Source organism: Amborella trichopoda, chromosome 1 (assembly GCF_054954075.1).
Source record: "Amborella trichopoda isolate Santa Cruz 75 chromosome 1, AtrichopodaSantaCruz75HAP2 v2.0, whole genome shotgun sequence".
Classification (NCBI taxonomy): Eukaryota; Viridiplantae; Streptophyta; class Magnoliopsida; order Amborellales; family Amborellaceae; genus Amborella; species Amborella trichopoda.
This window is the reverse complement of record NC_142336.1, coordinates 22917195-22941637: the sequence shown is the minus strand read 5'-3', so window position 1 is coordinate 22941637 and position 24443 is coordinate 22917195. Positions and strand designations below refer to the sequence as shown.

Here is a 24443-nt window from a genome sequence, read left to right as displayed (position 1 = left end):
CACGTAAAATTCTATATTTTTCTCTTTAATTTTGTGCTAGGTTTTTAGTTCCCTTTACTTTCATCTAAACATTGGTTTTTATCATGTACAATTAGTGGTGGAGCTCGAGGATTTGAGTTCCTCATTAAGCAAGAGGTTGTGGTAGATCATAGATATTCAAAGATGGTAGAGAAAGTTCAACAAAATACTAAATCTCAAAAATTAGTGGTTGGAATTTATCAACTTGCAAGTGGAAGATGGGCGCGTTGGTGAAGGGTGGTTGTGCATTGGCTTTGACAGATGGAGAAGAGAAACATGAAAAGATGAATGAAGAGGAACTTAATGAGAAGGATCAGTTGGCAATAAGAGAGATCTTTTGGCCTTAAGTGAATCTATTTTATTCGATGTCCCCTAAAAAAGGGTAGCTGAGTATTTATGGGACAATAAAGGTAATTCCTAATAAAATTTTATCGGTCAACAACTTTATAATCTCAAGATAAGTGATGATCTTCATTATAGCGGCTGCATTTAATCCCTAATTAGGAGTTGATGAGACTAGATGTGAAACTTGTTGAAGAATATAAGGCAATTATAAATCTCTATTCTATTCCAGAATCATAGGACGGGTTAATCACCAATCTTAATTGTATGAAATCCCTTAAATTTAATTATGTTATGTTTGAACTTCGTATGTAGGAGTTTGCCCCGAAAGTTTGGTCAAGAATACTTTGGAAATGCTTTTGTAGTATGGGATAGGTCCATGGATAGAAATACATGGAGGGTTCACTCAAGATCCAAGTCAAAAGATTGTGCGAAAGTTAAGTATTGGGAGTATGTGAAAATTAAGCCACGTTAATTGCAAAAAGGAAACCAACAAGCCTTTAAATCTGCTTCAAATGAGATGTCTAGTTTAAGTAAATTTCAAGGAAATCCAATTGAGAGAATTTGATATTTAAGGACACACTAAATATCAAATTTACTTAAACTACACATCTCATTAGAAAGAGATTTATTTTTATATCCTTAAGGACATATTAAGGACACACTAAAAATAATATTTATTTTTATATCCTTAAGGACACACTTAAAATAATCCACACAAGGCCATAGTCCATCTTAGAACATTCCCCAAATATTTTAAATAACTCATTTTAGGAGAATATCACCTAAAATATGCAAGTCTTGCGTGTGAAAGGAGAGAATATTCAAAATCATAGAACATGGATCTATAAGGCCCGAATCTAAAAAAAATCCTTAAATTAGGTAAGATTGGAGAAAATCACATTGTCTTAGGCCATAAAATAGGTAGCCCGTTAGGCCTGTGACACACACCACATCATTGGCCATCTGGCTGTTGGAATTTAATCCTAGCCATTGCCTTCCTGTTTTTGCGTACTTTGGTTTATAAATAGACCATTTTTTTGGTCATTTTCTTAGCCTTCTTAGAGAATGTAACCCTAACCCTAGCATGTCAATCCCATCATTTCCAAACCTTGGAAACCCTAGGTGATCAACAGATTTAAACCCTCTGAAAAATTCAAACCCTAGGAGAAGAAAATCCCTCCTAGACGAAAGACCTAAACATAAATTCCTAGGCACACTTCTCCCCGAAGTTCAAGATAATCGAGTTCGACACAACTTGAAGGTGAAAGGAAGGACTTATCATCTTATGTTTAATCTGGCCACAACTCCCAGCAAGAAGTATTTAATACCATCACCTCTTCTTTTAATTATTAATCTTTTTACTTTCTTTGTTATTTATTTTATTGTTCTAAAAATATTTTTTCTTTAGTTTTTCTTATGATTTCCAAGTATATCTTTTAAATTTTACACAGATCTAAGTCACCCTTGACCGAGATATGTGAGAAAGAGAAGGTATTTAATGCCATAACCTCTTCTTTTCATTATTTATTTTTTACTTTCTTTATTATTTATTTTATTGTTCTAAATTAAATTCTTTAATTTTTCCTATGATTTCCTAGTATTTCTTTTCAATTTTACACAGATTTAAGTCACCCCTGGCGGAGATATGTGAAAAAGAAATCTCTCAGGGAAAATTTCATAGAAATCATAATTTGTCGGAACCCACTCTTTATCAACATTCTTAAATAATAAGCTCATCGACGGATCAAGATGGGATAAAACTTGATGGGTTGATTCCATCTCATATTTGTTTGGCGCACACCAATGAGGGCCCATCGAGCTTAGATATGCTTAAATCCCATAAAAAACAACCTTATAACTCGGTGTCTTTAGCTAAAGATATCAAAAGAGATAGAGTCAACGAGTTTCTTAATTTGTTTGTCAATATTTCTAGTATAAATGTTAGTTATTGTAAGTGGCTTCATTTTTCTGATATTGCTATAGTGTTCCCAGATATATTTCTGCACATTTAATTGTAATATTTCTGGTACTTTAAATTTTACGTATTTTTGTATTTATTTCTGCATAAATTTTAGATATGATAAGTAGCAAATGCCATACACAATTGTTATGCGTGATCGTTATGTGTAATTGTTATGCGTAAGTGTTATGTGCAATCAAGTGTTTGTGCAAGTGATTTAAAGGATATTTTGAAAAGAAAACGATATTAATCTTTCCTGACATCTACTACATTGATATATAGCCTGCAATTGACATAATAATGTCTTTTAATTTATATGCATAATAATACGATATAGTGATGCCACTCGTGACTATATGTATAGCATAGATATGGTTATGTTTCTTGTGATTATACATGAGACATGCTTCTGATGAGATATATGTGCATAGAAACATGCTTTTGATGAGATACGTGTGCATGGTAACCTGATTTCGATAAGATATAGGCACATGGAGACATTCCCCTGTTATGATATGATGTGCTATTGTACCGGCAGCTATTATTTTTCCCTAACTCTCTATAATAGGATGAAAGTTAGAAGTGCGTATGTTTGAAGGGTTGCACCCCCAAAATTTATGTGATGGCACTATTCATTGGGATCCCTTTGGTAGTGTAACGCTCTCTTGCTAGAAGGGCATATGAGAGGGTCGTGTCTTGCACGGCCCCTGCTTATCACAACGTCCCAAAGCACGCTGGGGACTCTGTGCATGTGTGAGGCACTACGCAACGGATTTAATCGTTGCTAGTGCTTCTTCCTGTGCAATAGTAGAAGTTCTAACCTTGGACCCAAGGCCTAGGACCCGAGGTTGATGCTTCTATTGTAGGATTTTTATTATTGTGAATGCATGATGATCTGATTTTGTTGTTGTGAATGTGTGTTAATCATGCCGGATACTCAAATGCAGTAATGTTTTAACACTACTCCCACTAGATTATAATTAAACCTAATATGAATCACGTGCATTTAGTCTATGTATCATGCCTATTTTATTTGTCCAATAAGGAATATATGACATGTGGGAGATTAGAAATGAATTTATTTAATGGCATGTAGTAGAATGAAATCGATACGCTGAAATTTTGCTTAATATGTATTGTTTTATGAAATAATTGCACGTCTAGTATTGATTTGTAAGGTTAATACTGGTCAGTTACTGAGTAGCCATACTCATCAAGCTATTATGAAAATTTTCAAAATAGTCGCAATATTATCGTTCATATGTACAGCATGAATGGTTTGGGATCAGTTTATAGTCACGAATAAATTTGTTTTTCTTTTCTTTTTTGTAACTTTTGTAATATCAAGGTTGTATACATTTGTTAGGTACTTTGTAAAAAAAGCTTTTGAATGGAACATTTTGTTTTGAGGCAATATATAGTAACAAAATTTCAAATTTGTTTTAGTTTTTTTTTAAGGATAGACTGTCACATTCAGGAATTTTGACGTTTAGATAATTGTCACACTCCAAGATATATAACACCAAAAATCTTGAGATGTGACAGTTTATTATTGAGGAACAAAACAAATTCCAAATTTTTGCTATATATTATATTTTTGCAAAAGTTATGAATTTTATGAATTTTATGAATTTTTACTGTTATGAATTTTAGATGCCATAAGTTCTATATGTAGGTGACTTCATGTTTTCATTATTTAAAAAACTAATATTACTGCCAGAGATATTTTGGTATTTAATTGTAATATTTCTAGTAAAAATGTTAGTTATTGTAAGTGCCCTTACAGGTGTTTAAACATTTGGATGTCCATGCTATATATTTTACGTGTTCCATCTGTGAACTTTAGACATTAAAGTTTTACGTATTCCTATAAAATTATTATTTTTGTCTATTGTTATGAATTTTAGACACTGTAAGTTTTACATATTTCTGTATTGATTTCTGCATCAATTTTAGATATTGTTAGAGTTTTGTGCAAGTGGCTTCATTTTTCTATAAGATCAGTATTTGAAGAAAACAAATATTTCTGTAATATTCCCAAAGATATATCAGTATTTAATCCTAATATTTTCGATATGATAAAATTGACGTACTTCTATATTTAATTGTAATATTTGCAACATAAATCTTAGTTATTGTAAATGTCATATGCAAGTGTTATATGTGCCATTTAAGTGACCTCATTGCCTTGAAAAATAATCATTTTAATAAAATTGTGACATTTTTGTCTATTATTATGAGTTTAGATAATGTAAATTATTGTATTTCCTATTTCAACAAAATTGTAATATTTTCAGTTATTGTTACAAATTTTAGATATCGTACGTTTTATACGTAAGTGATCCCATTCTCCTAAAAAATAGTCAGTTTTTAATAAAATTATGATATTTTTATTCATCATTTTTAAGCGTAAATGATCTCATTTTCTTGTAAAAATTATTATCTTGCGTATTGTTAGAAATTTTAGACATTGTAAATTATTAAAAATAAAATTGATTCTTTTTGTCTATTATTATCACTTTTAAACACTGAAAAGTTTATGTGTAAGTGTTATGCTCAAGTTTTATACACAAAAAAAGAGTATCACATGCGAGAGCACAAGGGCATCCAAGAAAGCATTGAAGCTTAGAAGACCATAGTGAAAAGGGCATTGTTGAGGGCTCGGGCCCAACGACGCACTATGACAGTGGGACACTGCTTCCTAGCCAACCCAACATTTCTCCGAGCGGTCCTAGGACTTCTCTCATGTCTATTTCAGTGATATCTTCCAATCTATTTACTTTCTAGCTTAATTGAAAAAGAGGAAGGAAACAAGAAAGAGAAGGGCAAAATAAATCATCACCATCATCATAGCCTTTTCCCAATTAATTGGGGTCGGCTACACGAATCATGGTCCATCATTTTGCTCTATTAAATATCATTACCCTAGTGAGGACAAAAGTCCCTATCTCTTTCCGGACTACTTCCAACCACGTTCTTTTCGGGCTTAACTCTTGCCTTTTTCAATCCTTCCACTTGAACTAACTTGTACCTCCTAATATGTATTGTACTGGGTCAGTTCCATACATGGTCAGTCCACTTAAGTCTACTCTCTTTCATCTTTTTACCTATTAGTGCATGTTTGAATGTATTTTTCGGCACCTTGGTCCCTGATAGCAAACAGGTCAATAAAGCCTACAAAACAATGGAAATTCCCGACAGTCTTAGAATGGCCCCAGAATTGATCAAGATCTTAATCAGTACTTCAAAAGACCACCTGTCAAGTTTTATCACGATCAAACATATCGAAGGCAGTGAATACAAAGAAACAATTTCACTGAAATCGGTCACTAGCACCTTGAAATGGACCCTTTAACTAGAGTCATACTTTTGGTGCATCAAACACCTGTGGGACCACCACCATTAAATTCGGTAGAGTCAATTTTCGGCTTAATCAGGCACTCCAAGTCAAAGTTATGGGTGTCGAAAAGAGGTATGCCACACACTATTCCCATGTGGCCACACTGCATCAAAACACCATTAAAGGTGGCTGTTTTTACAATCATAGGCAGTCACTTTTGGAGCCTATATCTCACTCGTTCCAAGTCGGATCACTCCCACATTTGGTGAGTGTGTTCGTCTCATCAAGACGAGCAATTCGATATGTGGTACACCCCGTGACGACTCCCGAGCGGAGAGAAAAACTAAATGAAATTTGCTAATCCGTGAAGGAAGTTGCAGAAAATTCAACAGCAGCATGCCTCGTTCGAGCAGCCATATCATGGCGCTCGCATACTTGATCAGCATGAAACCAATTGCATTATGTGCGTGAGCTCTGAGGATTTCTCTTGTTCGAACCTTCCGTACGATGAATGGTTGGATTTCACATACAAAGGCATCAAAACTGCTATAAATTCTGGCCGTCGCATTTTAAGGTTCCGGTCAAAAACTCAAGACAACAAAATCTTCATCCGGACACGAAATCAAGCTACGTTTGTTGCATTATGATCGTGACGTCATGCTCAGTGTGATTCAATGAAGAAGTCACAAAGAAACATCAAGGAACGAGCACACAATCGATCCGAAATTTTCAAGATTCATCCAAAATTCAAGTCTCATTATCATGGCTCAAAAATATGATTCATGACTCGAAGTTGGTATCAAAATGATCGTCATGTCAAGCCCTACAAAAAAACAATTAATCTTTCGATCAAATGGGCATCAGAATGACCCCAGGGTCAGCCACGAAAGATCAAGCAAGTTCTCAGGCAGCAGCAGGGATTGTTCTGAAATTTCAAACATTGTTAGGCAGGGGCAAAACAGTCCTTTTGCACACATCTTTAGAATTTTTTAAATTCAATTAAATTGTAATTAACTTCTAGGTAGTTTTTGGGCGTACAATCACGTTTTAGCCCAATTCTATATAAACAGGCAATGCGTCACTGTACAAACGAAGGATTCATTCTTCTTCGATCAATCAATAAAATTCTGAATTTTGCTTAAGCTTGTGAGTACGTCTTGGAGAGAGAGAGAGGAGACAGAAGAAAAGGGTGGGTACCCTTCGAGCAGGTAACTTTCTATCTCCTCCTCTCTTTTTGTCTCCTCCCCTCTTTCTCTCTCCTCCCCTCTTTCTCGTGTCTATCACTTTCTCTCTCCTCCCTTCTTTCTCGTCTTTATCTATTTTTCTCCCCTCTTTCTCGTTGCTACCTCTTTCCCTCTCGTCCCTTCTTTCTCGTCTTTATCTCTTTCTCTCTCCTCTTTCTCATCTTTATCTCTTTCTCTCTTTTCTTCTCATCCCTATATCTTTCTCTCTCCTCCCCTCTTTCTCGTCTCTATATCTTTCTCTCCCCTCTTTCTCATCTTTATCTCTTGCTCTCTCTTATTCTCGTCTCCATCTATTTCGCTCTCCTCCCTTCTTTTTTGTCTCTATCTCTTTCTCGTCTTTATCTCTTTCTCTCTCTTCTTCTTGTCTCTATCTCTTAATCTCTTCTTCTCATCTCTATCTCCCTCTGTTCTTTGTCTGTTGCAGTAGGTGAAGCCTAATGTCGATTGGATTTCTCTCTCTCTTTCTCTTCTGTTGCAATCAGCGAAGCCTGGCGTCGGCTGGATTTTTCTCTCCTTCTCTTTTGTTGCAGTTCGTGAAGCCTAGCGTCGATTGGATTTCTCTCTCTTCTTTTCTGTCACAGTCGATAAAGCTTAACGCCGACTCAATTTTTCTCTCTCTTCTATAACAGTTGGCAAAGCCTACCACCGATTTGATTTTCCTCTCTTCCTTTTCTTTCATCACAATCGGCGCAAGCCTAACGCCGGCTGGGTTTCTCTCTTTCTTCTCTTCTGTCACAGTCGGCAAAGCGCTGGCTCGATCTGTCTCTCTTGCTTCTCTTCCAACCGGTGCAAGCTTAGAGCTGGCCGGGCCTCCCCCTTTCTTCTCTTCTGGCACAGTCGGTGAAGCTTAACGCTGACTGCATCTTCTCTCTTTTCTTCTGACATAGTCGGTGAAGCCTAACGTCAACTGCGTTTTCTCTCTTTTCTTTTGTCACAGTCAGTGAAGCCTAAAACCGACTGCGTCTTCTCTCTCTTCTCCTCTATATAACACAATCGGTGAGGCCTAGTGCCGACTACGTTTTCTCTCTCATCCTTCTAACACAGTCGGCAGTGCCTAGCACCAACTGCGTCTTCCTTCCCTCTCTCTCCTTTATTCTCTTGCCTTTCATACTCTTCTCTTCCTTTCCTGTCCCTCCTTCCTTCTATTCCCTTCTTCTCTTATTTTATTTCTTATTCTTTCCTCATAACCATCATTTTGTTATTCTTTCATTCGACTAAGAGGATTGAGGTTAGCCTCTCATGATAGTCATGTCGTCTAGCTATAATGTTGTTGTGTCAGGATTACTTGACCCGCTTTATTGCCCGACAGACTAACCATTGTGCCTAGCCAGTCGGTATTGGTAATGACGTCTAATAGTAATCATGTGAGTCAGTCTTAGTTACCGAGCGCGTTTTGCTACCACGTCCGGCCAATTATGCACCAGCTTGTCACTGCTCTGATCCTCTTGCTTAGTCAAATTCTTCTCTCCCTCATCTTTCTTCTCTTATTTTTCTCTTCTTCTTTTTGGATGCGCATGCTTGTGTACGTTGATCAAAGAGAAAAAGGGTGAGGTCTGACCCACCTATCTTATAACCTTTGCCATATATGCGTGATTGTAGAAAACAGAAGAATACAAGTCAAGGAAGGCGATTATGAAGCAGTTTTATTACTGGGGGCCTTTCTTCGTGATCTAAGATGCTCCCACGCGAGCCAGCCCGAGTAAGTTTCGAACCCACCTTAAATTCCTCTCTCACCGGTTGGTAACACCTGCCCCCGTTCTCGAACAAGGTTCTCAAGAGAGCGATCTCAAAAACGTCCCGGGTCTTCTCTCATAACCAAAGACGCGTGCTACCCGATCCTCAAAGGATCCGGAGGGTGAGATTCAGGCACCTAACCAGCTTGGCGACTCCACTGGGGACTTACTACCCCTTAGTGGGATCGTTCTTGTTTTGCTAGTTTCTTCTTTTATTATCTGCATTCATTATCTTTTCACATTTTATTTATGTCTTGCGGGTTATGTAACCCATTTATCCGGATCGGGGATTTTCTTATCCTCGCATTCGAGAGTGTCCCTAGAGAACAAGTTCCTTCAACTTTGTTTCCAACCATCCTCTTGAGTAAAGACCCCTTGTCAAGCTCCCAGGTCTTAACCTGGACCGGTGTGAAGCAGGAATTAAAGGTCCCTCACTCCTCATCTCCTCGCTCTGGTGGAAGCTCCACCAAGGTGCCCTACATCGACAGTACTTCATAGCATACACCCAGCCACCGGTAAGTCACTTGTCGGTCGTGTTCCTGAGGTATGCTGGAAGGCTACCCAATCCCTTTCCGCAAAAGGCAAACAAGTTGTCATTGCTTCTGTGGGTCACTATAAAGCTACCCCCCACATTTCTGCACCATTGGTCTCTGTCCCTAGAGGCTCAACACATCGAGGCGAAAACCCAACGGTCTTCACCCCTCAGAAACACCATAAGGCTCGTGGGTCACCCACTCGAGCAACATTTCGGGGTTGTGCTACCCCGAGTCAGCATCCAGGATCAAACCTTTTAAGGTTAGGTCCTGCGCACACTGATCACATGCATCTCACTGCTCAGGACAACGTCGTCAGTACGCCAACCGAGTACACAGGAGATGACCTCCTCATCTTCCTATTCAGTCCACACAAGTGCACTCTGTAAGGAGGCCTACACCTATTCTTTTACAGACACATGCTTGTAGTTCTTGGCCTCCTAAGGCCAGATCACTTGCAAGAGCTCGGGCTGACCCTCAGGCCTCCCGTAATCCTTCTTCAAGGGGCACACATGCGTCGCCATCACAGACATCCCCTCACCTTAGACTTCGGACTTCTCATCACTCAATCCTGCTTCGGACCACTCCTCCTTCATCGAGCAAGCACCTTCAGCCTTGGCACTTGAAGGTTTTCCCCAAGATACCATCCTAAACCAGCTCTATCACTTTGGTCATGTCTCCGGAGCTCATAAGAGAGCTCAGGGCATTGACCTGATGGAAGATCGAGTCCTTCATCCTCCCCGGCCCAAGATGACTTCAGTTCCTGGCCCTCTTCCATTGTCGCACCTGATGGAGACAACATTCTCCTATGTAAGAAGAGCTGACCAGCCGCGACCTAGATCGCAGTTTTGGGGTGAGGTTCATCAAAACCTCAAGGCTAAATGCGATAGAGGTCTACAAATTTTGACTAGGGAGGTGACCAAGGCAGTCAAAACAATCAATTCTGACAACCCTCTTCACTTGAATTCCTTCTATCCCCTTCAGACAATGAAGCCTGAAGAAGAGCTTCATGAGCCCTGTGCTGTGGTTATTGTCGTAGATGAAGACCCAACCACTCAGCAATCACGGTCCTAAGACCGTCGAGAACCGGTCCAAACGTGATCCGTATACAAGAGTCGAGTTCAGTCAAGGCATGCTAGCCCCCTGCTGACTGACCTACCACGTACTACTTGTCAAGTTTGCAAGCCCTCAGTTGCCACTAACGTTGACCTCCATAGAGAACCTGTCAGCGTAATGGTTGTAAGCGAGCCTGGTGATGCGCAGTAAGAGCGCATAACAAGTTTGAGGATATGGTGCACATCGATCGCATCGACGCCGCAAGCCAGTCAGCTAACCATAAGGTCAAGTCCCATCACTCTGATGGTGCCCTCCTTCTACCTCACAGGACAATTTTGTCCCTCATCCTATCTCTCATACAGACATTGACGCTATGGTCCACCCATAGCCTAAAGAACAGACAAATCTCGGGGATACTGGGTGTGACGCCTTATCAAAGGCCATACCCCTCGTATATTGATCAGGTCCCGTTTCCCTCAAATTATAAGAAAGGGAAGTTTCCTTTATTCAACGGAACCACGTCCCCAAACCAGCATATTACCCACTTCTAGGCAGCATGTCGAGAAACAACGGCTGACGGGAGACTTCTTCTCCGACAGTTTGTTGAGATCCTAGATGGCCCAACATTCAAATGGTATGCCCAACTTCCTCCAAACTCAATGCATACATGGAGGAGGTGGAGAAACTGTTCTATCAACGCTTCTATGAGGTCGAGAGAGGTTCAAACCATCGAACTTCTCACCCTGACTCAAGACCCGGATGAGCCCGTGGATTAGTTTATATCAAGATGGAGAAATTTAGCTTCTCGCCATCCTAATCCTATGTCTGAGAAGGAAGCAATCCAAACTTGCGTGCGGGACATGCGACTCGAGATCGAGGCCTCTAATCCAACCTCCATGTCAGAGTTGATCTCAAAATCAGTTCGCATAGGAAGTTTATCATGCCACCATGGTAGGACACGACAACCATCTACAAGCTCAACAAACAACAGGGCCAATGGTAGCTCTCGGAATAACACTTGGGGCAGTCAACAAAAATGGGTAATCGGTGCAGCCGTCACAGCCACTGATTCAAAGAAGACTCCCTCTCAAACTTTGGACCTCTCTAAAGGGGTAAGCACAGCAAAGGTAACATCCCAGGCTAACAAGCAACAACAGCCATACAATCGGGTACCCCCACCAACCAACCTTGATCGGGGTGATTATTTCACCAGGCATAGGAACAAGATCTATCCCTTCGAGAAGGAATGGGTCCCTGTGCTGTTTCGATTACTATAGAACATAATATGATCCAGCTTCCAGAAGCCAAGTTCCCCGAGCAACCTAGCCTTGACGCTCAGGTGAATTATTATGCCTACCATCGGAGGATCAATCAACCCACAGATGACTGCTACATGCTGAAGGATATTATCAAGGCCCTGATTCAAAAGGGTCAGATAAAGGTTGAAGACTTAAAGAATGCCTTTGGGGCGATCGAGGCCCCCATGCCGCAACCATCCAAGAGGAAGACAAAATGGTTGAAAATGCAGGAGTGTCAGGAGTTTTACAATCTCCCCATAAGTGATCCCCAAGTCATTCCTCTATCGGGGCAAGAAGATCTCACAAACAGGACCTTCTTATCAATGACTCGGACTCCGCCGAATCCTCGACTTCCCAACCATGAATAGTGTACCATGGCCAAAGCAGACTCAAGTCCTTAAGGTGAGAAGCAATTCGTTAAGCTAGAGTTGTTCGCAAGCCCAGCGCGACGAATCAAACATCAACTCAGAAAACCAAAAAGAGACGGGCACCAAGGGCTACTTGCCGAAGAAACAAGACCCTCAACCCACAGTTGACCAAGAATTTCTTAGGCCCCTTCCTTCACTGCCAACTTTACTGGACTTCATCCCCGGCACGACCCTTCTTCCTTCTTCCTTCTTCATCCTGTCAAGAAGACGTTCCCATACCATCGCCCACTCAGCACATGTCCAATGAGGGTGACGACGTTAAAAGCACTCCCCAATGGTCTAAGCACGGGAAAGACCTAAGAGACCCCCTACACCCGTCCAACCCTGGTGATGACATAAAAAGCTGCCCAGATCAGTCTGATGGGGGGAATGATCATAAATGTCCCCCACCTTCTAACCCTTCTCCTTTTTCTTCTCCTGCTTCTCATTCTCCCTCTTCTACATCCCCTGTGAGTACAACCTTGATATGCCCAGACTTCGAGGCACTCGACCGAGAATTCGAAGGAATCAATATAAGTAGGACGCAACAGAAATGATTGAGAAAGACCCTGGCATAGGATTACTAATAGTTGCTGATGCGCTGGCAGCTAAAGCCAAGACCAAACCACCTTCTTCAAAGAAGCACAAGAAGTCGAAGCCAAAGAAACCCCGTGACCCCTGAGCCTGACTTTGAGCAGAGATTGAGAGAATCAAAGGGCGAAGCTTCTATTCTTAGGAAGCTTCCCATATGATACAAGTTTGTGAAGAACCAACTGGCTCGGAGAAAACACTCCAAGCATCCGTACATATACTGTGTGATCCGTACAAAGATGCTCTTCGCATCACCATCAATCAACCTCATTTTCCTCCCAACTGTCAAGACAAGCTTCTCCAACCTGATGTGTTTTCTACATTTGGAGTTGAGCTTTTCGTCACTTGATTCGAAAAAAAAGCAGGAAGCATGACCAACCCTGGAGCCTTATTAGAGGCAGAGATGTCAGGGTCATGGGTCTCCACTTATGAAGTTGATGAAAAGGCCTCTAAGAACAACGAGGAAGAGTTGCAAGAAGCCCCGAAAGAATGGGAAGAAAGTGGTCAGGTCACAGCAGACAAACTCGAAGAAATAAATCTTGGAGACAAAGCGGATCCAAGACCCACTTTCATTTCAACAAATGTGTCTCCAGAAGAGAAACAGGATTTCACTACCTTCTTGAGAGAAAATCGGGATTTCTTTGCTTGGCATTACCATGAAATTCCCGATTTAGACCATCAAGTCATTGTTCACCGTCTCGACGTTGAACCAACTATCAAACCTGTCAAACAGAAATCAAGAAGGTTCAGGCTTGACCTTGAAATGCAGATAGACGCCGAGATAACCAAACTCAGACAAGCAGGTTTCATCCATGAAGTCAAGTACCTGAAATGGCTCGAAAATGTCTTTCCGGTAAAGGAGAAGAATGGTCAAATCAAGGTGTGCATTGACTTTCACGATTTGAATACCACCTGTCCCAAGGATGACTTCCCATTGCCATTCACCGAGATGCTCATCGACTCTACAGCTCATTATCAAATCTTTTCCTTCGTGGACAGATACTCCGGGTATAATCAGATAAGGATGGCGCCCGAAGATGAAGGGGCCACTGCATTCTTAACTCCAAAAGGGTCTTCTATTACACAATGACGTGTTTTGGATTAAAGAATGCTGACGCCACATATCAGAGAGCGATGACGACCATTTTCAAAGACATGATGCACAAAGAGGTGGAGTGTTATGTAGATGACTTGGTGGTAAAATCTGAAGAGAAGGATGCTCACATGAGAGATCTCGAAAAGGTATTTAAGCATTTGCGTCTCCATCAACTTTAAATGAACCCACTAAAATGCGCTTTTAGCGTGAGCTCCAAAAAATTCTTAGGGTTCATCATCAGACATCGAAGGCTTAAAGTTGAGCCAGTCAAGATCAAGGCAATCCAAGAAATGCCATCACTGACTACACTTCGAGAATTGCGCTCCCTCCAAGGGCAACTGGCATACATTCGCAAGTTCGTATCGAGCCTCTCAGGTTGTTGTAAACCCTTTACACACCTGCTAAAGAAAGATACTTCATTCATCTAGAATGAAGCATGTCAAGCAGCCCTTTATGACATCAAGCATTATTTACTCAACCCTCCAGTACTCTCTACACCAGTATTGGGAAAACCCCTCATTCTTTACGTGACTGCTTTAGACGAGTCACTTGGAGCATTGTTGGCACAAAACAATGAAGAGGGAAAAGAGACTGTGTTATATTACCTCAGCTGCAAGATGGAAGGGGACGAGAAGAATTATCCCCCGATTGAGAAGATGTGCTTGGCCCTGATCTTTGCAATACAAAAACTCTGTCATTACTTGTTTGGTCATGAAGTTAAACTTATATCGAAAGTTGATCCTGTAAAGTTTATCATAACACGCCCATGCTTGTCGGGACGATGTCCCACAGAAGGCCATCAAGGGCTAGGCCTTGCCTGACTTTCTCGTAGCACATCCTGTACCGACAGAATCTCCTCTATCAAGCGACCTCCCTGATGAAGAAGTATTATGTGCTGACCTTGTTCATGTGTGGGAATTGTACTTCGATGGAGCATTCCAATCAGATCGAGGAGGCGTCGGAGTAGTATTCTTGACTCCGAGAGGAGAAATATTGCCACTTTCTTTCTCTCTCGCTCAAGCCGGTTCTCCTAATGAGGCAGAATATTAGGCCCTTATAATCGGACTGGAGATAGCCTTGGACCTCAAATTGGAGCAGCTCAAGATATATGGCAACTCTGAGTTGGTTATCCGACAGCTCGAAGGGATCTATGATGTGAGAAAAGACATTCTCAAGCCTTATCACAATACTGTAAAATCATATATAGCCCAGTTTGAGGATGTATCCCTGAGTCACATCCCCAGGAAGCTAAACTCGCAGGTTGCTTCACTTACGAAACTCGGCGCTACAATTCAGTTGTCCTCATCAGGACTCACTCTTGTTTGAGTGGCAGAATGGAGACACATCGAACTAAGAACAGAGCTCGATGTGGATGACGAGATAAATATCTTCCCCGAGTGCCCTCCTTATCCATTTGGAGCATTTCTATCAACCAAAGAAGTAGTCAAGACTTAGCAAGGAATACCACAGAGTCAAGGACCTAAGTGTCAAAATCAAGAACCAGAATTCTTTGACCTAATATGCACAGAAATTGAGCAGGTAAAAGATTGGAGAGAGCCCATCACTAGTTCCCTAAACATTGCAGGCTCACGAAAGATCGTGTCGAACGCAATAGCATACATCGAATGTCTACCAAGTATACCCTCCTTGAAGGAGATGCGCTCTTCAGACTGTCGTTTGACGACATTCTTCTTACATGTGTCAATAACCAGAAGCAAATAAGGTGTTAGAAGAAGTCCACCCAGGCATTTATGGACTACACCAGTCCGATCCTAAGCTCTATGAACGAATGCATAGGTTGGGATACTATTGGCCTTCCATGGTCTTCTAGTCTTATGCTAAAAAGTGCCAAGTATGCAAAATACACTCCAGCCTGGTTCACCAACCTCCAGAGCCCTCACACCCTATGATTGCATCATGCCCCTTCTCACAATGGGGTATGGACATCGTAGAACCTATTGACCCTCCTTCTGCAATGGGCCATGTTTTTATCCTAGCTGCAATAGATTATTTCTCTAAGTGGGCTGAAGCGGCCCCCCTTAAGCAAGCTCCTGGGACAGTCGTGGCCTACTTCATTCGACATCATATCATATACCGCTTCGGAGTGCCCGACCGGATTATATCTAACAATGGTCCTCAATTTAGGAGTCATCACATCGATCGCTTAGTTAACCAGTTTGGTTTCGAATGGAGGTACTCGACTATGTACCACCCTCGGGTGAATGGATTAGTTGAGGCTTTCAATAAGACTCGGTGCAACGTTTTAAGAAAGTCAGTATCAAAAACAAGGAAGAATTGGCATGAGAAGCTTCCTGAAGCACGATGGGCTTATCGTACTACTACACAAAATGCTACTGATTCCACTCATTATTCTCTGGTCTGGGGGGGTGAAGTAATTTTACCTCTCGAAATACAAATCCCTTCACTGCGATTCGCTAGTCACCAAGGAATAACCGAAGATGAGAGAGTCAAGTTCCGGTAACAAGAATTGGATGCACTCAATGGAAAGAGGCTAGAGGCTCAACAGAACCTTGAACTCAACCAAGGGAGAATGAAGAGGGCTTTTGACAAGTCTGTCAAGATCCGCTCATTCACCCATGGCGATCTAGTCTTAGCTGTTAAGAGGCCTATTGTTATGTATGGTCGGCGTAAAGGGAAGTTTCAGCCTAAGTGGGAAGGTCCCTTTATAGTCAAAAAGGTCTTGCCCAACAGAGCCTACATACTGGAACATCCTGAAGGAGGGGAAGCAATGCCCCCTATCAATGGACATTACTTAAAGAAGTACTACCCATAATTCATATTCAAGAAAAAGAGACTCGACGCGAAAATAAGCAAGACAGTCCAAACAAATTCTAACTCTTGTTATTGCAGTAAAAATGAGTTACGAGTTACAAGCTAAAGAAACTCATTACTAGGGAGGTTACAAGTCTTTTGCACCTAAAGATAAGAGGACAGTTACGGGCCCAAAGAAAAGTCCTCCTCATGAAGAAGAAGCGAAACCCCTTGGAGAGTTAGCTTCAATTCATCTGACAAGTAAGAGGATGGTTACAGGCTAGAAGACAAAGCGAAGCTACTCCAAGAACTTAGCTTCAGCCCATCCGGCGTTTATATCAAACATAGCAGTCATATATCTCACTTGATCTGTACATCAAACATACAACGTAGGATTCATTCGACCTATGTATCAAACATAGAAAGCAGGCTAGACCTGACAAGGAACTTTCCTATGATGGAAATCATACCCTGTTCATAGTGGATTCCACAGAACAACATGGACTTCACTATTGTGCTGAAGGATTTGGCTTCCAACAGGTACCATAAGCCACGCCTTACCATCATTCACCACTTTTTGTCGGCCCATGAACATCACTGTGCATAGCTCATCGCCGAACATCGCAAATCATGCGTGTGACTTACTGCCACATGCAAGCATTACTCTCTGCATCATGACAGGCCACACTGCTGATGAGCAATGTCTGAAGGCAGCGCCAGCTGTGTCTTCCAAAGGCTAATGTTGGTTGAACTCCTAACGTCGGTTGCCTTTCTTGAGGATCAACACCAGTTGTTTCAGCACTGGTTACACTTCTAAACCATCAGCGTCGGTTGCCCCAGCGCCGGCTGCACTTTTGTTAGTGTCGGAGCTATCTCGACGTTCGCTTCCCGAGACTCCTCTTTTTTTGAGCCTGATTTTCATATCCTCCTAATGGTCGCACGATTTCTAAGGGCGATGTTCACCTCCCATGACTGTTCACCTTCCCCGCAACCATTTTTTTTCATATTTTTTTTGGCCAAGAAGTCACCAAAACCTCTTAAAAATCACTACAACACTCGAGAAACCCCTTAAAGCTCCCCGAAAAATTCTCAAGACCTGCGAAAATGCCTACCACTGCACTTCCCGCCTCTTCCACCTTCAAAATACCCACGCTGGAGTTCTTCTGTTTCTCGAAAAGCCCCCTATGTTAACCGCAAAACTCTTACAAATCCTTGGCAGAGTCTTGCTCGCCAGAAAACGTTTCCTACAAAAACCTTTGCTTACTGAAATCTTCCCTGAAACGTTTGCCGAAACATTTGACCTCTTGCCGAAATCTCCCTTGCCACTTGCCAGAACTTATCGTTAAAATTTTTCTCAAGTTTTTTTACCTTCGGTCAAAAGTGAGGGAAAATGGGGTCTTTCCCCCCTTATGTAGCCTGCATTACCCTCGAACACCCCTCACAAACTGGGAATCCCAGTTGTGTCTAACGGAAGCCAAATGACGATGAGCCGGGATGGGCTTTGACCCAAGGCCCACGTCAACACTCATCACCACTTGTAAAATTCCAACAAATAAGCCAGAATGGGTCAGGCTCGGGTCATGACTCAAGTATCAATCCATGCCCAGCACCAGCTACTCGGTTGAAGTGACTTGATGCTGAGTGAATTTCAAACAACCCTAGCGCCAGTTGACTTGACGCCTAGTGAATTTCAAATGACCTTAGTGCTGGTTTACTTAGCGTCGTTTGTGTTCAAACAATGTCACGGCCCGTTCACAACGCCAGTTGAGTTTTAACAACCTACCGCCGGTTGTGTTTTTGAGAACTCGACGCCGGTTGAACACTGGCAAGAAACAATTATTGCTACACTTGGCGTCAGCTGTATTTCAAGCCATCTTTTGTCGCCTAGTTCCAGCTGAAGCCTTGTGTCTCCTGTCATCCCCAGTGGAGTTGTACCTCGACCGTTGCACCCAAGCCGTGACCTATCATCCTCAATGGAGTTAGCAGCAGGCCACTATTCCTCATCCCCATAGGAGTCACACCCATACTGCAGTCCATTATCCCCAGTGGAGTTAGGGTCATTCTTACCTCTTCAACTCCCGGTGAGTCTGTTTCACACCAAGCTATCTTATTCCCATGGAGCCAGGTTATCAATCATTAGCCAATTCTCCATAGAGTCTCATCTTTCACCTCAGGGAGCTACGCTTGCCCCCCTAATCGCTAGTGAAGTCTTCTTCTGTTGGCCATCCTTCATCAGGTCACCATTTCCATCTGAGCCCTCAGTTTGTGAATGATCTTAACCATTTTATCCCTAGGGAGTCAGATTGCCATCCACAGACCTATTCCCCATAAAGCTCCACCTACATGAAGACCCAACCTCGGTCCATGCTGCACGACCTTAAACTACATAGCCTCTGTCCGTGCTGCACGACCCTAAATTGCACAGCCTCGGTCCGTGCTGCACGACTGTAAACTGCACAGCCTCGGTCCATGCTGCACGACCTTAAACTGCACAGCCTTGGTTCGTGCTGCACAACCTTAAAATATACAGCCTCGGTCCATGCTGTATGACCTTAAAATTGCACAGCCCTAGTCTAGTTGCACGACCTTAAAACTGCATGGTGCAAACTATATGCCATTAAACTGTAGCAAAGGTCTAGTTGCACTACCTTAAACTACACGGTCCTAGTTGTATGACTTTAAACTGCATAACCACGGTCCAACTATATGACCTTCCTCCTCGCATGACGTTAAAGGACTCAGCACCATGGTCCAAACTATATGACCTTAAACTGTAGCGGAGGTCTAATTGCACAACCTTAAACTGCATGGTCCTTGTTGTATGACTTTAAACTGCATAACCACGGTCTAGCTATATGACCTTAAATCATAGTGCACGTCCTGGCTACATGATTATAAACTATTTTGCATAGATCCTGGAGGTATGACTATTACAACTTGCCCCCACATACTCGCATATGCCTTTACGTTCACTTTCACACATGCTTTCCCTAACCTACCTGTTAGTGTGCGCGCACCACCTTCATTCCTCCCCAATAGTCCATTCACTTCATCACCATACCTCATTTCCCAGTAAATCTCACCCACGCTCACAAAATGGTGAACCATCCCGCCATCCATACTTGTTGTAAGTTAGTGGGTCACCATCGTCTACTCACATTTCATACATCATCTATCTTTCATAGGTAGCCTAATGTTATTTCCCTGAGTAAGTCAAACCACCACCATACTCACTCCATGGCCTCCACAGACTGTCATTCATCACCACCACGGTCCAGCTGTATGACCTTAAACTATAATGTACATCTTGGCCGCATGACATTAAACTGTTTCGCACAAGTCCCAAAGGCATGACCTTAAACACGCCTACATAAAAAAAATGATGAAATAACGACCATGGTATATACCTTAACAAGGTAACACTATGAGTAAAAATGACGGATAGGCATGATCACGAAACCATGAGTAAAAGAGTTCCGTGAATAAAAATCAGGCATGGTGTAAACCCGAAAGGGCATCATGAGTAAAAATGGATGAAAAAGGTGGACATGACCGAAAGGTCATGGGTAAAAGAGCACCAAAATAAAAAGAAGTTGGTGAAAACCATCTCTATGGCGCCGCTTCCCAAGTTCAAATGAAAATCCATAAAGGACTCTTGGACCAATAAACACGTTGATGCAGCACTCGCCTCAACAGGCGACTTCAGCCCTCACTCAAAAAAAAAAAAAAAAAAATCCCTGGTAACACAATGCTAGTAATCCAAGAGTACGAGCTTTAAGGAAAGGATTCTAACAGCCTGAGTCCAGTTGCAAAAGGACTCAAAAGACAGAAGACTCGTCAAGATGGCAAGACAAGTCTCCGTATAAAATCCTCAGCTTCAAAATCACAAACAGTCTGCACGAGGGTGAGGACTTCGACAGGATCCTTTAAAAAAGTCTCTTCTCCCCCTAAAGTCTCCATGGATAGACCCGCGAACAATGCATCCCTACGTCTGAGCATCCGCGTTACACCGTTACATGAATCTCTTCGGTGTTCACGTGGTCTTGTGGCTAGGAAGAAAAAAAAGGTAAAAGACGAAGGAAATTTTCTAAATGATTGTCCTTCTCGCTTCTCTTGAAGCACAACATTCGTCGGGGCAAGCTGTTTGAACGTATTTTTCAGCACCTTGGTCCCTGATAGGAAACAGATCAATAAAGCCTACAAAATAGTGGAAATTCCCGACAATCTCATAATGGCCCCAAAATTGGTCAAGATCTTCATCAACACTTCAAAAGACCACCTGCCAAGTTTCATCGCGATCAGGCATGTCTAAGGCAGTAAACACAAAGAAACAATTTCAGTGAAATTGGTCTCTAGCACCCTGAAATAGACCATGTAACTAGAACCATATATTTAATGTGTCAAACAGCTATGGGACCACTGCCATTAGATCCAACATGGTTGAAAACCCCTATGGGTCAAGTTTCGGCTTAATCGGACACTCCTAGACAACGTTATGCATGAAATACCAAAAAGGGGTGGGCCGCACACTATTCTCGTGTGGCCTCACTACATCAAACCACCATTAAAGGTGTATGTTTTTATATTCACAGGCAGTCACTTTCGAGGCCTATATCTCATTTGTTCCAAGTCAGATCGCTCCCGAATTTGGTAAGCGTGTTCGTCTCATCAACACAAGCACATCGATATGTGATACACCTAGTGACGACACCCGAACAGAGAGAAAAACTAAATAAAAGTCACTAATCCGTGAAGGAAGTTGCAGAAAACTCAGCAGCAGCATGCCTCGTTCGAGCAGCCAGATCATGACGCTCGCATACCTGATCGGTACAAAACCAATTGCATTATGTGCGTAAGGTCCAAGGCTATCTCTGGTCGGAACCTCGCGTACGATGAATAGTTGGATTTCACACACGAAGGCATCAAAACTGCTGAAAAATTTCGGCTGCCAGATTTCAAGATTCTTGTCAAAAACTCAAGATGACAAAATCTTCATCCGGACATAAAATCAAGCTACATTTGTTGCAACATGATCGTGACGGCATGCTCAATGTGAATCAATGAAGATGTCATGAAAAAACATCAAGGAACAAGCACACAATCGATCCGAAGTTTTCAATATTCATCCAAAATTCAAGTCGGTATCAAAATGATCATGGCTCAAAAACATGATTCAATGGCTCGAAGTTGGTATCAAAATGATCGTCATGCCGAGTCCAACAAGAAAGCAATAATCTTTCGATCAAATGGGCATCAGAACGACCTCGGGTCAGTCACGGAAGATCACGCAAGTTCTCGGGCTGCAGCAAAGACTGTTCTAGACTTCTACACATTGTTAGGCAAAGGCAAAACAGTCCTTTTGCACCCATTTTTAGAATTTCTTTAAATTCAATTAAATTGTAATTATCTTCAATTCTCGGTTGTTTTTTGGCGTACACCCATGTTTTAGCCCAATTCTATATAAACAGGCAATGTCTCACTATAGAAATGACGGATTCATTCTTCTTGGATCAATCAATAAAATTCTGAATTTTGCTTAAGCTTGTTGGTACGTCTTGAAGAGAGAGAGAGAGAGAGAGGAGAGAGAAGAAAAGAGCTGGGACCTTTCAGGCAGGTAACTTTTTCTCTCCTCCACTTTTTCTCTCTCCTCCCCTCTTTCTCTCTCCTCCCCTTTTTCTCTCCCCTCTTTCTCGTCTCTATCTCTCTCTCTCCTCTCCTTTTTCTCATCTCCATCTCTTTCTCTCCCCTCTTTCTCATCTTTATCTCTTTCTCTCCCCACTTTCTCATCTCTATCTCTTTCTCTCTCTTCTTCTCATCCCTCTCTCTTTCTCTCTCCTCCCTTCTTTCTCTCCCCTCTTTCTTGTCTCTTTCTCTTTCTCTCTCCTTCCCTTTTTCTCATCTCCATCTCTTTCTCTCCCCTCTTTCTCGTCTCTATCTCTTTCTCTCTCTTCTTCTCATCTCCATCTCTTTTTGTCTCTTCTTCTCATCTCTATCTCCCTCCGTTCTTCGTCTATTGCAGTAGGTGAAGCTTAGCACCGGTAGGATTTTTCTCTCTCCTTCTCTTTTGTTGTTGTCGGTGAAGTCTAACGTCGGATGGATTTTTCTCTCTCCTTCTCTTCTTTTGCAGTCGGCGAAGCCTAGTGCCGACTGAATTTTTCTCTCTTTTTCTGTCATAGTTGACAAAGCTTAGCGTCGGCTCGATTTTCTCTCTCTCTCTGTTCAGTAACAGTCGACGAAGCCTAGCGCTGGTTCGATTTTCCACTCTTCCTTTTCTTTCATCACAACCGGCGCTAGCCTAGCGCTGGATAGGTTTCTCTCTTTCTTCTCTTCTGTCATAGCGAAGCCTAGTGTCGGCTCGATCTCTCTCTCTTGCTTTTCTTTCATCATATCCAGCGCAAGCTTAGCGTCGGTTGGGTCTCTCCCTTTCTTCTCTTTTAGCACAGTCGGTGAAGCCTAGTGCCGACTGTATCTTCTCTCTTTTCTTCTGACACAGTCAGTGAAGCCTAGCGCTGGCTGTATTTTCTCTCTCTACTTCTGACACAGTCGGTGAAGCCTAACGCCAACTGTATCTTCTCTCTCTTCTTCTGACACAGTCGGTGAAGCCTAACGCCAACTGTATCTTCTCTCTCTTCTCCTCTGTATAACACAGTTGGTGAAGCCTAACGTCGACTGCAGTTTCTCTCTCTTCCTTCTAACACAATAGGCAATGCCTAGCGCCGACTGCATCTTTCATCCCTCTCTCTCCTTTATTCTATCGCCTTTCATACTGTTCTCTTCCTTTCTTGTCCCTCCTTCCTTCTGTTCCCTTCTTCTCTTATTTCATTTCTTATTCTTTCCTCATGACCATCATTATGTTATTCTTTCATTCGACTAAGAGGGATTGAGGTTAACCTCTCATGGTAGTCCTATCATCTAGCCGTAATGTTGTTGTGTCAGGACTACTTGGCCCACTTTATTGCGGCGATAGATTAACCATCGTGCTTAGCTAGTCAGTATTGGTAATGATGTCTAGTAGTAATCTTGTGAGCCGGTGTTAGTTACCGAGCCTGTTTGGCTACCACTTCAGGCCAATTATTCACCAGCTTAGTCACCGCTCTGATCCTCTCACTCAGTCTAATTCTTCTCTCCCCTGTCTTTCTTCTCTTATTTTTCTCTTCTTATTTTTGGATGTGCATGCTTGTGTACGTTCATCAAAGAGGAAAAGGATGAGGTCTGACCCATCTGTCTTATAACCTTTGCCATATGTGTGTGATTGCAGAAAACAGAAGAATACAAGCCAAGGGAGGCGATTCCGAACCAATCTAAGAGGGCGCCCAAGCAAGCCAGCTCGAGTAAGTCCCGAACCCACCTTAAATTCCTCTCTCGCCTGTTGGTAACACTTGCCCCCCTTCTCGAACGACGTTCCCAAGAGAGTGACATCAAAAACGTCTCGGGTCTTCCCTCGAAACCTGAGACACGTGCCGCCCGATCCTCAATGGATCCGGAGGGCGAGATCGAGGCACCTAACCAGTGCCACATGTAAATTTTCTTGAATGGATTCATTTTGAACTATATCCCTTCTTGTCTTGCCACTCATCCATCTCAAAATTTTCATCTCTGCTACACGTATTTTATGGGTATATTGCTTTTTGTCCGCCCAACATTCTACCCTGTAGAGCAAAGTTGGTCTCACTGCTATCCTATAGAACTTGTTCTTTAGCTTTATTGGCATGCGGCAATCATATAAAATTCCAATTGCACATCTCTGCTTTGGTCACCCAGATTTAATTATGTATGCAACATCTTCGTTAATCTCTCTATTATCTGGAATTATCGACCCAAGATATGGAAAGTGCGATTTTTTGTACTTCCTGGCTATCAATCTTAACTACTTCATTGTCTTTACTCCTATTATTACTAAACTTGCATTCTATATACTTTGTCTTACTCTGGCTAATTTTAAAACATTTGGATTCTAGAACATCCCTCAAAGTTCTAGCTTTGTGTTGATGTCGTTTCAAGTCTTATCGATAAAAAATGTCATTTGTGAACAACATGGACCACAGTACCT

At 42.0% G+C, this 24443-nt stretch overlaps 1 protein-coding gene and 1 long non-coding RNA gene across 2 annotated transcripts; both read left to right on the top strand.

The window, feature by feature from the left end:
- Window positions 1-1311: 1311 nt before the first annotated feature.
- LOC148783748 (uncharacterized) lies at window positions 1312-23944 on the top strand. Its single transcript, XR_016045768.1, has 2 exons — window positions 1312-1680; window positions 23652-23944. It is a non-coding gene; the product is annotated as an uncharacterized LOC148783748 (long non-coding RNA).
- On the top strand, window positions 11990-23643 carry LOC148783749 (uncharacterized). The gene is made up of 2 exons (XM_088853631.1): window positions 11990-13405; window positions 13525-23643. The coding sequence occupies exons 1-2, from the start codon at window positions 12896-12898 to the stop codon at window positions 13537-13539; spliced, it is 525 nt and encodes a 174-aa protein (XP_088709757.1). The 5' UTR covers window positions 11990-12895; the 3' UTR covers window positions 13540-23643.
- Window positions 23945-24443: the final 499 nt, after the last annotated feature.